Here is a 17774-nt window from a genome sequence, read left to right as displayed (position 1 = left end):
AAGTGCAGCGCAGTGTGTTAAACGATTTGATGTACTTAAGGAGATTCCCAATAGTTTTACTTGAATCCATCAAATTAATTTGAAATTCGAAGAGCCGTGGCCAGATAAAGGGTGAAATATGCGGAGTAATTTATTATTACCGTATTTCAAGCCGACCTTTCTAAAACTCAGATTTTTTACTTCAATTTGGGGAAATTATTATTCTATTAGTCGCTTTATAGATCATGACTGTACAATTAAAACACGTGTGTGTTACTAACTCTTTCAGTGCCATGCGTTATTGGAAAAGAAAACCAGTTTATTTCGCATTTTTATCCACCTTTCAAGGTCAACAGACAATTGTGTGCTATGTCTATGTAAATATGGGTGCTGCCATAAAAAGATTGACTTCCATTCTTCAGTTAGAATTGATGTAGTTAATAGCTGTTGTAAGTGTGGAAACACTGCCATCCATTGGTCAAAGTGAGCACTACAGTGCTCAATAGGCTTATATTTGGTAAGCATTACTTGTGGGTGTCAGCTCTTTTCTATGAAAAAAAAACAAACCCTGCATTTGACCAGAATTTTATTATTATTGTTATTACTATTTTAAAAGATGAGAGTTCGTGTCCATGGCACCGAAGGAGTTAAAATGACAAAATTACGGTACTTTTAGAGGCATTTTTACATCGTATATTGAATAACATACTGTTGTGGTTATGGACACAAATGATATAAGTAACCACGAAAATCAGGGGTAGACTTATACTTATGTAAAATTCATGCAAATACAAGTAAAAAAGGCGGTGGGGGGGGGGACTTCAACACAGAGAAATACATTACTTCTTTCACATTTGAATTCATGTTATTCAAATACAGATATGTGGGAAAAAAATGGTCTGCTTTGAGTTATTTTGTTATAAGTCGACCACCCTAAAATGGAGGTTGAAAAAAACTTGACTTGGAGAAATACGGTAATACTTTTTTGTGTTCATCATTGCAGATTGATCATGAAAACTAAATATGTTGTTCCTGAACGATAGCATGTATGTATATATATATATATATATATATATATATATATATATATATATATATATATATATATACACACACACACACACATTTTTTTGTTAAGAAGATGTTAAGATCGGCTCAGATGAAGCAAACGGAGAATGAGCATTCATTTTTATCTCTTAAATGAATGTTCTATCCTTTGGGTTAATTCCATCAAATTTTGTTTATTAAATCTACGGAGGCTTTGCAGATTTCACTGATTGCTGATATTTTTTTGCAAGCTAACCCCGCCATAAATGTGCAAATACTGTACTAAATGGACCGAAACTACATTTAACCTCACTTATTTTCTTGCCCACGCCGCTTCAGGTCCACCTGCGCAGCACTTTGCTTTCTCAATGCCGTTCATCCTTTGATGCCTCTCGCTTTTAAGTACATCGAACTCAATGTTGTGCCTAACCTTCCTTGTTGATTAAATAGTAATGCAAGAACCGTACAGCATCTTTACCTCAATGCCCTAGTTCGAGCCAATTCGCCTCAACATGAGCTCAATAAATTGAGTGCTGTGCCTCAGCAGCACATTCCCTTGAGTCCCTGGATGGACAGAGCAGCTTTTGTCCTTTACCTGTGACAAAGGAAGACAGATGCTTCTGCACTTCTAGCCATTGTGGTAAACACCTGATTAGGAGGCTGGAGATATACAATTCACTCATTCAATCCCAAAGACGTGTTTTTACGTTTTTTCTCATCTCGTTTATTACTCATTTATGTTAAACTTTTTTCTTAAAAGACTCCAGGATCCAAGGCACTTATTTACATTTTTTCCATGTTTTCCAAGTGTTTGACTGAAGGAGTGTGTGAAAAATGGCTGGCACTAATTTAAGTACTTAAGTAATCAATTACTTTAGGTGCTTGAATATTTAAAACGCAAGTGATTGTTTCAGTACGTAGAACCTTAAGTAGTCAGATACTTTAGTACATATTTGCTTAAAGTAATTCATTGCTATAGTAATTTGATTTCTAAAGTAATCAATTATCTTAGTATTTCTAGTACCTTAAGTAACTAAGTATATTTTAGTGCCTTATTCATTCATTACATAATTCTTAATTCACAAGCCATGCTTAGACCGTCTTTTGGCAAAACACTTGATAAAAATACGTATTTATGTACCTGGAATTAATTGCTATTGCACTTTATAATTAAATGTGTTTTTGGAAATGAAATAGTTAAGAGTCCAGACATTCACTTCCAGTCATTCACTCGCAAGTTTTCAATTCATAAACTCAACACAGTTTAGAGTCGTATGCGTGCAAAACCAATTAAAACTCAAAAAAATTTAGAGTCATCCGCTTACTCCATAAACGGGCGACCAGAACGTAATGCCTTCGTATGCGAATGAGCATCTGTATAAAATCTAAAGAATTGAATATTTGTACTGTACTTTAAAAAAAAAAAAACCTTCAAAACATGTCTTTGGGATTGAATTAGTTAAAGAAGGTAAAAAAAAAAAAAAAACAACAACAACAGAGCAGTCAGGTAATCCAAGGACTTACATAGACACATGCATGAAGGAACACTGTCCACTGTCCTCCGTTGGACTTGATGTCACAGCATAAATTAGCTAGCTTTTAAGTCTGGGGTTTTGAAGAAGCCATGAATTGCTAAATTGTCCTAACAGCTGTAAATAGGCTTTGCAGTGTAAAGCCGCCTGTCTCTCACAGAGATGATTTTTGTAAGCAGCTTAGTGTTTCCACCTCCTCATTACGCACCCTAACCTATTCACGACGAGGGTGAGACATGGAATTATTTTAGACACACATCCTCCTTCTATTGAATTAGCACCATACTAATGTGCCAGCAGAAGCTTCTTGTTTCCATGGTACCTTGCGTGAGTGAAAGCTACAAGAGGATTGGTGGATGAAATACATTTTGTTCACGTTGATGAAATATATTCAGGAACGAAATTGTTCATTTAGACAGGTGGTTCTCTACCTTTTTTTTTCCAATCATGTGAGATGTTGTATATCCCATATATAAGCCGCGGCAGCAAAGATTGACCCCCAAAAAACGTTTTTGTTATTGAACATGCCTGTATATTTAACCCCAACATATTCATAAAAAAATGGATGAATGGATACATATTTTCTAATCGAATATTACAAATTACTGCAGTTAAAGAGCACAGTGGTTCTCAATCTTTTTCAGTGATGTACCCCCTGTGAAATATCTTTTCAGTCAGGTACCCCTTAACCAGTGCAAAGCGCTCGGGGAGAACATGCAAAATCCACGCAGGAAGGCCGGAGCCACGCGGATTTGAACTCGGGTCCCTAAACTCTGACGTGCTAACCACTGCCCCCACTATTTGAGAAGGACTTGGTTAGGCGTGCAAGGTAATAAGCCCATCTGAAAATAAATAGGGTGGAAAAAGTTCAAAAATTCACACAGTTTATAATTCATGTGTGTTTTAGTAATGGTTCTGGGCAATTAACTTTTGATAGACAGAGTGGCTGAAATAAAACTGCATGTTACCTTGGAGTCCCTGAGGTGTACGTGTTAGAAAAGCTTTGACATCCTGACAGCTCCTTGCATGTGTGTCCCAGTATGGGTCCATAATAATTCAAAAAAGGATCTATTGTTGTTTAAGTCACCCATCTGCCAAAAATGTTAATAAAACTCCACTATTAACCTCACAAAATGTTATTAAAGTCATGGGGGGTGAGGGGGGTCAATGAGTATTTTACTTGTTGACTTCAAAAGGTTTATATCATGGTACTATAAGCCTAAATGTATGCATATAAAATGATGGAATCTTACCTTTAGAACATTGGGAATTCAAATATGATATACAGAAATCTCACATTTTTCGTCCTTAACGAGGACAACGCCACGGAATTTTTATGCATGCGTATGTGGATACAATAATTTTTTAAAATGTGAAAATTATTTATACCTTACATATTTACATATTTACTTACATATTTACTATATTTAATAGTACTGCAGTAAACATATTTACTTAACTCTTAAATTATTAAACTTTATAAAGTAACTGTACTGTTATCCCTTCCCTCGGCTGTAGTTTCACGGAGAGCCGAGGTTACATTAACGGCGCCCGGAAGTCTAATTAGAGAATTAGTGAGCTTGCAGCTGACCGAACATGATAACAATGAGAGTTTACACTTGAAATTCCAATTTATGACGAAAGAAATCTAGGTAAGAGATTTACAACGCTTTCTTTCGTGGCCATAGCTGTCTTGCTGCTCCTCACCACATCTCACCTCGCAGCTTGGGAGTTTTATGAAGAAGCGCAGCTCTCGGGCATCCCTACAAGACACGTGTATGGCTCGCAAGCGCGACCATGGGAGTAAGGGGGAGAGTAGATTACAACTCCTGCCCTCATTGGTCACTCCGGGAGCCAATTGTGTCTTGGCTTGTGGCACAACCGTGGGAGTTCTGAGGAACGCTCTGAGAAAACCAGACAATGTTTCAAAATAAAATGTGGGATAACAAGTAATGTAGGAAACGAACGGCCTTTATTTTATTTTGAAGTTCCTCCAGGAAGCAAGGTTGAGACTACGATCTGCTACTGGATCATCTTTTACTTTGTAGCGCGAGCAGCATTCGATGTGAACAACGCTGTGTTCTTTTGTTCTTGAGTGATGTTTTTTTTTCGGCTGACTTCCACGCAAGTCAATTCAAACTTCATCGGTCTTGTTAGTTTGTCCTCAGTGTGCCTCATCGTTCTCTTCGAAAAATACCTGGCTGAAAAGTCTGTAAAAATGTGCTTTTATCGAGGATATCGATAGCCGCCAATTTCCGAAGCCAGGCAACAGAGTAGCAACATACTTGTTAATTGCAATCCTGGATACACAAAGCTTCAGTTGGAGAAGGTAGAAAGTGACAAAGCTAAGTAATACATTCTGGATAATTTGATGTGGGGGCAGAGAGAAGAACAGGGAAGCTGGTAGATGCAAAATATGTTTGTGTGAGTGCAAACAAATGTGTTTGGGGTTCTGTTCTATTTTAGTCAAATGTATCTATCAAGTATAACTAAAATAACGTTTTCAGCATGGCGTGGCGTGAGCACGCGGGGGTAATGATCCAAAGATTCCAAACTGCAACCCGAGGGTTAAAATAAAATAAGAAAAACACAAACGAAAGCCATGTGATGTGTGAAAAACTGAACGCGAGAGGCTGTTAAAAAAATCTATTCGGTTGAGTGCCGTGATGAAAAAACAAGAAGGCGTAATCATCAAGCTTCACAAAAAAAGCAACAACATAAAATAGAGGCTGCAAAGCATTAGCAAGAAATTTGGAAGACATGATTAATCTTGATAAAACTTCATCTCGGATTAATCATAACAATTCACATCTTGTAGCACGGCCAAAGAGCCACGCAACATAAATTTTATATTAAATTATACGGTAGTTTCACTAACTAAATAGTAGTGTAATCAAACCGGCATTTTTACTTTAGGTGCAATGCAAGATAGCAAAAAATAAATAAATAAAAGTATAATACTTATAAATATAAGTATAAAGAAAAGTAAAATAATTGTCATTTTAAAAATAACCTTCACACTTGAAAATGAATAAATAAATAAATAGATACCTAGGATTGAATGCCTTGACTCATGAAATACATTTAACAAAAACATCTTTGGTATCGGTTAAATGTAACATTTAAGCAAGTTATCCGTAAGATTATGAATATTAAGTTCACGATAAAACTGATTCAAAATCCATTTACATTATCATTGTCTAAATATTTCTCAAAACATTTTGTTAATTACGGTAACTCCCGAAATAGACGCACAAGTGTATAAGGCGCACCATTAATTTTGCAACATTCAAATTGCTGTAATTTTGCCCATTTTTGAACGACCTCCATTTGACATTTTGGACACATAAGTCTGGTATTGTGAGACTGCACCATGGTTTGTTGGGTTAACACTTCAATTAAAATGGATTCAAATCGTACTAGTCTAGAATGCATGGCGAAAATTGAGGTTATATATTTTTAGGCCACAAGGCCCTGCCCGAAATCGGATGTGCCCTTTATGTCGAAGTCAGGTCAGGACTTGGCATAGGCAGATTCGTAAAATCAAATCGCTCAGACTCTCACAAAAAAAAAAAAAAAAGTAAAAAAAAACGTGATCGGGTCATCCTTACAGAAGCGAAATGTAGCATGAACATAAATGAAGAATTAGTGGTATAATAGCAATCGAGAACCTGAATGATTCTTATCCGCAAGCCTATAGAACAAATGTGTGTTTCCACTACTCACCGAGTCTCTTTGCCGCCTCGAAGGCCTCTGAGGCCGTGTCGGCTACAAAGAAGCGTTGGACAGCAACGCCACACTCTTGCATCAACTTTTTGCTTTGGTACTCTTGAAGATTCAGCCATCTTTTAGGACTAAACCCATTGCACTGTGAAGGAAAAATATAAAAGTTATCTCATTTTAACATGCATAACCCATGCATTCAATGATGAATATTCGCTCAGGGCGTGGTACTTCTGGACGGAGAGTGGAAGGTCCCCGACTAGTTAGGGGCTATCCTGCCTGCAGGCATATTTCATGGTCTAAGGCATAGATGTCAAACTCCAGTCCTCGAGGGCCGGTATCCTGCATGTTTTCCGGTTTTCTCACCCCAACACACCTCTTTCAAATGATTAGTTCACTAACAGGAGCTTGAAAATGATCTTAATCACTTGACTCAAGTATGCTTGAAAGAGGATTCAAAAACATGCAGGATACCGACCCCCGAGGACTGGAGTTTGACACCTATGGCTAAGGTTATAAACCACGGCGCAGTGGAAGAGTGGTTAGCGTATTTGCCTCACGTTTCAGTCCCGAGTTCAATTTCAGCTCCCCGGTTTGATCTGAAAAGGCAAAACTATTCTCCTTTTAAAAAAGACAAATTTGACTTGTCGTCGCTATCGCTGTCGTCATCATCGTTGTCATAATCGTCGTTGCCGTCATCTTCGCATTCTTCGTCTTTGCAGTCATCGTCATCATCATTTGTCTTTGTCATCGTTGCTGTCCTCGTCGTTTTAATCGTCACCATTGTCGTCATCGTCGTCATAGTCATTGTCATAATCGCCGTCGTAGTCATCGTCATACTCATCGTCATCAGTCGTGATCGTCTTTGTTGTGATCATCTTTTTCATCATAGTCGACTGTCATCAATGTCATCATAGTCTTTGTCGTCGACATCTTTGTCGTCATCGTCGTCATCCTTATCATCGTCATTTTGTCGTCATCGTCATTTTTGTCGTCGTCACATTCTTCGTTGTCATTTTAATCGTCACTATTGTCGTCGTCATTTGTCTTGGTCATCGTTGCTGTCGTCGTTGTTTTAATCGTCACCATTGTTGTCATCGTTATCGTCGTCATCGTAGTCATCGTCATCATCGTCGTCATCGGTCGTCGGCATCAGTCGTCGTGATCATCTTTATCGTTATCATAGTCTTTGTCGACATCTTTGTCGTCGTCATTTTCGTCGTCGTCACAGTCTTTGTTGTCATTTTAATCATTGTCACCATTGTCGCCGTTATCGCCGTCATCTTCGCTGTGGTCATTGTCATAATCGCCGTAGTCATCGTCGTCATCGTCATCTTTGCCGTCGTCTTTGTCATTGTCATTTCTGTCGTCATCGTTTTAATCACTATCATCATTGTCGTTGTCGACGATGTCGTCGCCGTCATTGTCTTGGTCATCGTCATCGTTGTCTTGTTAATCATTGTCACTATTGCTGTCGTAGTCATCGTCATTGTCATCTCGTCAGTCATTGTCATCGTTTTAATCAGTCACCATTGTCGCCGTCGTCATTGTCATCAAAGACGTCGTCAGCTCGCGTCATCAACGTCGTTGTCATCATCATCGTTGTCATTATCATCGTTGTCGTCATCTTTGTCTTTGACATATTTGACTCAGGTTGTGTTCTTGGTCACCAGTCTTTCTTATTGATAACTCTGCACTGAAGATAAGAAAGATGTCAAGATTTGACAGTGAGTTTAATCGCAATGGAGGTAAAATCGTCCAAATAAAGTCTCAAATGGACACTGTCTTCTCGAATGGGAACGCTTCTGTTCTGCCGTGTCACAAAATCACAATACAAGTGTCCTTATCTGGGAACTGCTCAGACTACATTCTCTCTCTCCACTCCCTGACTCTGTCTTGTCTGCTGCCTCCAAACATCTCTCCTTCTCTTTTCCCAGTAATGAGGCGTTAAGTCAAGTTGAGCACCAGGACAGCTCTAGAGCTATTTGCACCATCAGCAGACATAGGCCCTGCCAGCTCCAGCTGCTCTTGCTATTAAAAACAGATTGAATTTTAAATGTGTAAAGAGAAAAGGCATGTTGGAGTTAAGAGTCCCTATAGTGCTGCTGTGCATGAATGAAAACAAGGATTATTGTAAGGTAAGTTCTGTGTGATTCTCCACTATTTGGAGCTTGTCAACTGAATTCAAACTCACATCAAAAATTGACTAGTCTTAATGTAATCAGGACGTATTTTTCCCCAGATAGTACTTTCCTCAAATCATCTGTATTCTTAATTTCGGATTGTCTATTAATAACGTTTGATCTGATTGTTTTGTTAACATTCCCTTTAGCGCACCCGCACTTTCAACTCACATACCGAACAGTGATGTTCCACAGGGCTGTGTGCTAAGCTCATTAAAATATTTCCTTTCAACCAATGACTGCATCCCTGTATACAGTAATTCTAGTAGAATTTCCATTTTTTAGTGTGTTATTTGATTCTCACGCAATTGTTTGATTGCTCAGCTGAATTCCTTACTTTGGTATGTATCCAAATAACAATGATACCATAGCATAAATTATTAAATTATACTGAATATGTATTATAATTTAACTAGCCGTTTGCCTTGTTAACAAGGCGTGGACAGATGGCAAAATCCCCTTTATGAGCAGCAAAGCTTCTCATTTAGTCACCATTACGGCTGCACAATGCGAGATTGAGAGCAGCTGCACACCATGCTGCTTCAGCATAGCAAAGAATACATGACTAGTAAACCAAATGTGAGTTTAATTACTGATACTTTAATTCTATTGGTGTTGAGTAATTAGACAAGATGAACAATTTCAAATTTACAAAGCCGAAGGGCCAACGGTTCACTAAGTCTATGCCCACTTTAACGCAATGCTTTCAGTGCTATTTTTTTTCTTTTGAACTATTAAATTCAGTTACATTATTTATATATATATATATATATATATATATATATATATATATATATATATATAGATAGCTCTTTCTACCTCAGCCACTACTGTAGCTCCTATTCTATGTGCCTTATAATGTAGTGCGCCTTATATATTAAAACAGTTTTAAAATTCATTGAAGTTGCACCCTATAATCCGGTGCGCCTTATAGTGCGGGAAAGCGGCATTGGGAACACATCTTGCAAATCATTCATCTAGCATTCTGGCATTTGATTGTTTATTAATTGCATTGATTCAATTTATTGCCGAGCGCTATCTTAGCATTCCACCAACATATGAATTCCCGGGAAGGCAGAGCGAGTGGGTAACCATCCGACAGCTCCTCCAATTCCGCGGTCAGACATTTCTGAAGCTATTCTACCAGGCAGATACGATTATGTCATCAACAAGCGTTATCACTATCTTCAGTGTTCAAAATCTTTTGTAAGCCAAATTTATAGTTGCGTGCACGGGCTGTAAATACAGCAAACTCCGACCTTCAGGGTGATTTAATTTGCGTGTGATACTTTATCCTTTGACAGTCTTTTATAAAGCAAAGCAGATTCCGGCTTCACCAAGCAAGTTGTCTTTGTTAACATGTTGTTGCTGCTGTTTTTTTAAACTCGTCAAGCCCCCGACTTAATGATATACCCGCATCTTAAGGACCCCAACTTAATGATTTCCCCACACTGTATGATTGGTAGGAAAACACAGGCAACAAAGGTGTCTCACTGAGGCTCAGTCGTGAATATTTTACACAGAGGGGCGGGGAGCCCTCTGCTTGAAACAGCCCTTGCTGGAACTTCAAACAACGGGCAGCTTCTCGTTCCGTCTCAGAGAGGGAACGCATTTACATTTCCTCCCCGCAAGGGACAAAGTTAGCTCTAACTAGATTTGAATACTGCTTTACCAAGGTTAATAGGCATTTCTGTAACTAGTGAGGTGCTTAGGGCTTTTCAATAATTTAGAGGAGGATTAGGAAACGTTAGAAGCTTCTAAAACTGGGAATGTGATGTGCATGCTAAAAAAAAAAAAATCAAGTATTTAAGAAAAATTGTGTGACACCGAAAATCAAATGATAACATGTAAATTACCGCTACTGATAATGGCACAAATGAAGTTCCAAAGACTATGCCAGGTTGGGCGCAATAGACAAAATTTTACCCTTGACCAGACATTTCTCTCTCTTACTTGGTTCGAGCAAGCGAGCGAGACGTTGCTGGCACGACACAAAATGCCCTGGCCAAAAACTTCACTCCTCCCCTCCTCAATTTCTTCCTTAAATTTATCAGCTTGAAGATATTGTCTCTCTGGTACAACCGCCATTTCAAGATCGTCAATTTCTCCTGTGATCACGAATGTTAGCGTGCGTGACGTCACGGTGTACTCAATGCGCAGTTGTGGGCCGCTTAGCGTACACACACAGGCTGCATTCAATCGGAAATGTGAACGACCACACACACACACACACACACACACACACACACACACACACACACACACACACACACACACACACACACACACACAAATCGGATTGCACAAAAAAAATCGTTATTGTGCATTAAGCCCTACATCGTAGCCTGAGGGGATTCTTTAAGACATTTTATTCAAGTCATGGTACGTTTTATTAAAGTCAAGGAGACCTTACTTGCCTTCATAAGACAATTTATCAGCCAGACAGTGTCATTTTTGAGCAATAAATCTAGTGATGGCAGTGCTACTACGCAACCATACACATTGTTATACATCAATATGTCTACTGCCCGTGGCATTAAAAAGAATGATGATCCACAAAGTAAGATACTGTATTTTCACCTGACCACAAGCGCTTGCAAAGTCCCATGAAGATACTTAAATTGTATTTAAGGCATTAACATTGCCCTCTACACTCTTTGCCTCTCAAATGTTTGCCTTAAACAGTAAAAAATAATCTAGTGTTGCTACCTGAGGGCGACCGGTCTGCACGTATCCATAACAACAAAGTGACTAAAGTGCCGAGAGAACATCAATGGCTTGATTTTATAAGACCTACTTTCATACTTTATTTGCGCCACAACAATTCTGCGGCCAGGCAGCGCCTTTACATCATCATCTTTTATCTATTCTCGAGTACGGAGCCTTTGAATAAGACTACATAGGCGCAAGCTAATTACCTATGCTAATGACTTAAATACCTGTAGAGACACAACAGTCAGGTTTTTCATTCTTAAGCCTGTCTGCAGGAGATTAGAGCGACCCTGCCAGGATGCAAATCTACCTGATCTAAATCCAGGAGGCCATGCTCCACTGCTCCTGCCTCCGCTCATCTGTACTATTTACAGGTCTTTCACAGACAGATGCCATTTTTCTCTATACCCTAATGGTTCGCGTTTGACTTTCATTTTCAACAGGCAAGGACATAGTACGTTGGAAGGTGAATAAGGATAGAAAAACAAGCTTGGAAAAACTGCTTTATCTGTTTTTAAGACGTTCTAAAAAATACTAGTTTGTGATATAACGGAGATTTTAGAATGGTCATTCTTTGTCATTTCAACTTGGCTCAGTTTTGCAATTTTGGATACTGATATTAGCTTTAAGATGTCAAATGTGGAAATCCAAAATTTACACCTTCCTTAAACAGTTTCTGAGCTATGGCCTATAATTTTGCTGACCATATTAGGTGGCCATCATCTTTTGTTTTAAGGTACGGACCAGTCAGTTATTATTTCTATGCATTCGACCTCTGTCAAAATCTGAATTCAAAACAGCATGGGTGTACTCCTTGTCGCCATGGTCATCGTCGTCGTAGGCATCAATGTCATTGACGTCGTCGTCATTGACGTCATCGCCATCATCGACATCGATGTCATCGACGTCGTGATCATTTTCGTCGTCATCATTGTCGACATTGTCGTATTCAGCAATATCGTCATTGTCGCCACCGTCATCATCGCAGTGATTGACGTTGGCATCATAGTCGCAGCTGTAATCGCCACCGTTGTCGTCGTCATTATCGTCATCATCGCCAGACGTCGTTGGCATCATTGTCGTAGCTGTGATCGTCATTATCGTCGTCGTCATTTTCGGCAATGTTATCACTGCCGTCCTCATCAACAAAAAACTGACATATTCATCAATTATTGAAATAATAGTTAGTTGCGGCACTCATTCTCCAATAGCCGCAGAGGATTTTTGAAACCAGAACTCTCTCCTCTGTTTAACTGACTGATTCATAGCATTTTTTTTAAGATGGAACAGGCGCCACATTTCCAGTGACCGTGAACAGAACAAACTGCATAGAAGACGGGTGAATGGATGAATACGGGATGGATGACATTCAAATCTATACATAGAGGACTCGACATTTCATCTTCAAAACAAAAGAAGCCCTAAAACCCATTCCTACCGCAGCATATTACTTTGACATTTTGTGATCACTCTCTAGAATGCCAAGACTCTTGCTGCAAGTCTGCTAAAAGCAAAATTCATTCACCGATTACGTCTTGCGTCATTCCCCGCCTATTTGCATTGCGCGGAGAGAGGTTTTTATAATACAGCAAAAAGGCAGTGCCTCTGCGCTGCTCCTGGAAACGATCAAGAGCAAGTATGAAGTAGTGTAACATCACAACTGCACGTCTGCAAGGGCTTCGTGATAGATGTCAACTCTGGTAGCTGACTAAACTGCCTGAACATACTCGGATCCAGGGCTTCCCAATTATTTTTTGCAAGACCCCCGTAGGAAAGGGAACCCCCCCCCCCTCCCCCCACCCCCTTGCCGCGGTGACTATCAATAACATCATTATCTATAAAAATTGTCAAAGTATATGTAAAACTCTATACTTTTTACAATAACAAAAGAACAAAGCAACATGAATCAACTTTCAACAACACTTAACTACCATCATTTTTGGACTATTACCCACACATTTTTTTTCTCATGATTTGAGCCCCGTGGCTTATTTTTCACTAGTCACCAGGAGACAATCCACCAGTAAAGAAAATGTGTTCAAGGTGTCAATCTATGGAACAATTCTGAAATAGAACTGAGAAGATGTGAATCAAAATGAGTTTTGAAATATAGTATCGACAATATAAAAACTCTGTCTAAATTGATGAAGATCTTGCATAAAAGTTTGTGACATGTAAATTTCATATCGTATTTTCCGCACTATAAGGCACACCGGATTATAAGGTGTACCTTCAACGAATGGCCTATTATAAAGGCCATTATAAATTGTTTCAAAAATGTGTTGAACATTGATTTATATTGCTTTTTTCTTTAAATATCAGTGTTGATTTTAATTTGTATTTTGATGCACTTGTCTTTTTTTCAGTTTTAGACTGGCCTGTCAGCTGTATAAATGCTGTAAAAAGTGTTGAAAGTGGATTTATATTGCTTTTTTGTTAATATTAAAAAGGATACATATATCAAAAAAAGATACATTTTTAAGTGTACTTCTACAATTTTTTTAGATAATAATCTTGTTCATAGTCACTGCGGCATGTTGGGGGTGCGAATACAGCACAGCGTTCCGTGAATGCTATATAATCTGTTTTGAAAAAAAGTCTATTGTGATGTAGATATTAATTTTTTTTTTTTAAATCGTCTACAAACAATACTTTGGAATTGTGAATCCGGACACAACATCAGTCAGAAGACATTTGTCTGCAATTTTTTTGTACGCACAGTACATGCAGTGAGTTGTTTTGGCTGAATTCTTGTGTGGTATTAAGTACAGCAGCAGTTAGGGAGTCAGGTTGTCCCCGGAGTGCCGTTGACGATAATTACTGTCGAGAGAGTGTCTCGCGAGACAGTGAGCCAGATGCCTGCCTGGCTGCATGGCTGCCATATGCCACTTTCACAAGTGAAGGTATTTGAACATTTGCCAGTCTGATATCACGAAAAAATGGCCCCGATGTCATTGAAAAATGTCCTTAAAGAAACCCTTTTATATTATTTGATTTAGTTTTGGAAGATCATTTTCGTTGGAGGTTATTAGCAGTTATTAGGGCTGCGGCTTACAGAAAATTCTATTGAATAATAAAGCATAGAGTAAAATAAATATATATTTATTTATATATAAAGTATATATTATATAAATAATATATTATGTATAATTATATTTTGTTGGTTCAATCTGCTCGCTTCTTTTATTGAGAATAACGTCATAACAACCTCAGCTGCTGACGTAAGCCCTCTAGCTCGTCCAGTTACGGTAATTATTGTACGCAAGAATACGGCCAATATAAAAATGCAAATCTGTGCGTTAGAACACTAAAATCGAATTGTGTTGTTTAAATCTAAAATATTTATTTTTTGTAATCATTTATAAGGCATGTCCAGCGATGCAAAAAGGTGTAAGGAATGTTAACTAACTTTTTGCTATACATATAGATCCAATGAGAGCAAACGCTTTGTTCAAAGTAGCAAAACCAGTCAACAATTGGTCAAAGTCCAAAGTTTGACCTTTACACTTATTTGCAACGTTGGTGGCTTTGGGTATCTGATGGAGGCTGTTTTTTTTTTTTTTGCTTCAAGACAAACTTTTACCTCCAAGCACCATAATTGAGACCAAGCAAAGGATACAAGGGCCATTTAGAATTTTTTTTGTTAATTTATCAAGCACCCTTAAATCGACCAATCGTTTTATTTGCATTTTGTTTGATACTCAACATTGCTGTTTTAGTAAAAATGGATAAGTTTCTAGTTAAGCATTTTACAAGATTTGGGGATTTCAGAACATTTTCCAGCCAAGCAGAAAATGTCACTGCACTGCATCTGAATTTTAGATCTACATTCAGAACTGAAATCGGACAAGCTCACCATTATTTAAGCAATTACTTTTTATTAATCACGTGATATTTTTTCATTTTGTTATTTTGAATCAAAAGTGCAAGAAACTATATTGCTTGTAAAACTTAATGGACTTCAGTCAAGCGAAATATAGTTTCGAGTTTAATTGCATATTTGCAAAAGCTCAACAGCACGTAAAACAAACTTACTCGATTTTTTTTTCTGTACAACATCGAATAAATAAAAATAAAGGCCGCAAATGCTAATAAGCTTTCAGCAAACTATTCCGCTGAATTCAGCACTAAAGAATGATAAGAACACTAAACGTGAGGAACCATGCACCCTAATGCCAAAGTGGTATCACGTGTTCGTCCGTATGACGTCATTATTGCTGACATTTTTCCTCACATAAACTCGTGTAACAAAAAAATAATAAAATAAAAATAAAACTCGGGTAACTCTACTCACGTAACGCAACATTACAATTATTACAGTGCAACAAAAAAATAATAATTATGTGAACAACTTAGTGTTAACTTTACCTTGCATGCCCCTCGTATACTAACGCCCTAACATGCTCAGAGTAGCAACCTAACCTAACGATCGAGTAAATTTTCGTCAAATTTGACATGCGAACGCACACGTGCAGTCCGAGGAGGAAAGAAAAGAGATTACCTTCAGTTTGTGCAAAAGTAGGTGCTTTGACGTGGCTGTCCGAAGTCCTTTCGTTGCAGCCCGTGCAGCCATGGATGCCGCCATGTTGATCCGGAAATGCAAGTGCGGTGACGTCACGAACACGTGCTCGGTTTCTACGTCAACGGACACTTGGGGGGGGTGCTAAGAAAAATCAAAACACTCAGCAAAGGTCGTTCGCAAAATCCAAAAATCAACTACGTATACTGTAATTGGCCGGCAGGTACATTAAATAAATATGAGCAATAAATAGAATTGAAATCAAAATTTCACAGGACTGCAATCGTTATTGAAATTGTTGCATTGTTGTTGTTCAGTGTTGTTTTATTTTTATGTTTTGTGTATTGCATTGAAAATTAAAAATCTAAACATGAAACATGTTTGGATGTTTTTATAACGTTTTCGAGAAAAATACAACATACCATCCAATCTCTTAATTAATTTATAATTTCATTCATTAATTAAAGGGGATGTAAAGGGGAGTTGATTCCATATTAATTTAATGAAAATGTAGTTTTTGAAACAGTTAAATAATCCCACATTAAATTAACTAGTTAAACTCGTATTCATCTATATAAGTAATGAAATAATTAATGACATTTTTATTTTTCTATTTAAATGTACATTTATTTATTTAATAGGGTATTTAGGGCAGTCTTTCTACTGTTGCTAGTTCCCCGCCAGAGGTCATTTAACCTAAAACGCTTTTTGTTTTGTTGGTGTTTCACCAAATAGTTTTTAGTTAAGCTATATACAGAGAAAAAAAAACACCCTGCCCACTCAAAAAAGGTATTAGAAAAGGTGGTTGTGAGTCACTGAATATATTTTCTCAACGCTTACTTTTCACTTGCTAAATTATATCTTCCAGCGACATTTAGCTCTAAAGTCAAGAAGGGCAAGAGCCTGTCATTACAGTGTTACAAAATTAAATACACGGAGGTATAATATTTGGGCTATTTATAATGCGGCAAAAGTTTGCTTGCCAAAACTTTGAACGCCTGTCTATGTTAATGACTGGTAATTGCTATAATTTTCGGGGCGTCACATTGCTCACAGCTTGCTTCTTATGCAACCACTGTGTTTGAATGCTTTGTGTATGCGCAACAGAGCGCCACCTGTGTGCCAACCTCTGATATAATATCATTCAGGGATGTATTTCTGAATTTCTGCACCCAGCTGCCGCCTGCTGAGAGCAACTTAGTCCATACAAGGTCCAATAAAGGTCAGTCGCTAGTCTCTGCGGCCCTTGTCTAGAGTCCGCTTCGGTCTGTGTGGCAAGAAGATTCTGGCCGCTGCTCTGTCTCCAACAAGTTGGAATGAGTCGCTCCCCTGAGAGGAGCTGTCAATGGGCAGGAAATGTGAGGCGGAAGACACTTTCTCCAACCACTCAACAATAGCTGTATAAGAGACATGTATAAGAGACAGATTTGGAGCAGCGTCAACAACGAAGAAAAAAAACAAAACAAAACAAAACACATCAATTATTTAGAAATGTTTTAGAGGATTATTTTCATGCTGCATGCAAGCGTTGGAAACAAAACGGGCTCTTGGTTTCACTTAAACTTCTTTAAAAAAAAAGTAAAACGTTTTTTTTCCTTTCATATTACGAAAATCACTGAGTTTATAAAAGAATACAAAACGAAATAAAGCAAAACATATTAATATATACACCTATATATATACACAAATTGATATATTACAATACAAAGTCATATTGCAATATGACCGATATCAGTATCGATTTTGAAACCTAATATTTCGTTTTTCATATCAATCTGTTCCAGAGTGGCTTTTGTATCATGATTTTTATCATATTATGGATTAATCAATCAATCAAATCAATCAAAGTGCTTCAGAGGTGAAAAGAGGTTTAAAAAAAAAAAAAAAAAAAATATATATATATATATATATATATATATATATATATATATATATATATATATATATATATAAAATATACAAACACACAGTATTGATCAGGTGCAAGTAAAAATTGGTGAGCACCTCAAAGGCCGTCATGTTTCATTGAAAGTGCGTCAAGGTGCACAGCTGCAGGCATCATCAGACGGCATAGTTGAA

General features: G+C 37.8%; 1 protein-coding gene across 1 annotated transcript in view; it reads right to left on the bottom strand.

Annotated features, from left to right (window-relative positions):
• suclg2 (succinate-CoA ligase GDP-forming subunit beta) overlaps positions 1 to 15784 on the bottom strand; it is a 61644-nt gene extending 45860 nt beyond the window's left edge. Inside the window, exons 1-2 of the mRNA XM_088424394.1 lie at positions 15678 to 15784; positions 6285 to 6426 (exon numbers count right to left, since the gene is read on the bottom strand). Of these exons, the coding sequence (XP_088280520.1) occupies positions 6285 to 6426; positions 15678 to 15761 (226 nt within the window). The 5' untranslated portion in view covers positions 15762 to 15784. The remainder of the gene's footprint in view (positions 1 to 6284; positions 6427 to 15677) is intronic.
• Positions 15785 to 17774: the final 1990 nt, after the last annotated feature.

Source organism: Hippichthys cyanospilos, chromosome 9, assembly GCF_059441005.1.
Source record: "Hippichthys cyanospilos isolate Australia breed blue-spotted pipefish chromosome 9, RoL_Hcya_1.0, whole genome shotgun sequence".
NCBI classification, from domain to species: Eukaryota; Metazoa; Chordata; class Actinopteri; order Syngnathiformes; family Syngnathidae; genus Hippichthys; species Hippichthys cyanospilos.
This window is presented reverse-complemented; position numbering and strand designations above follow the sequence as displayed.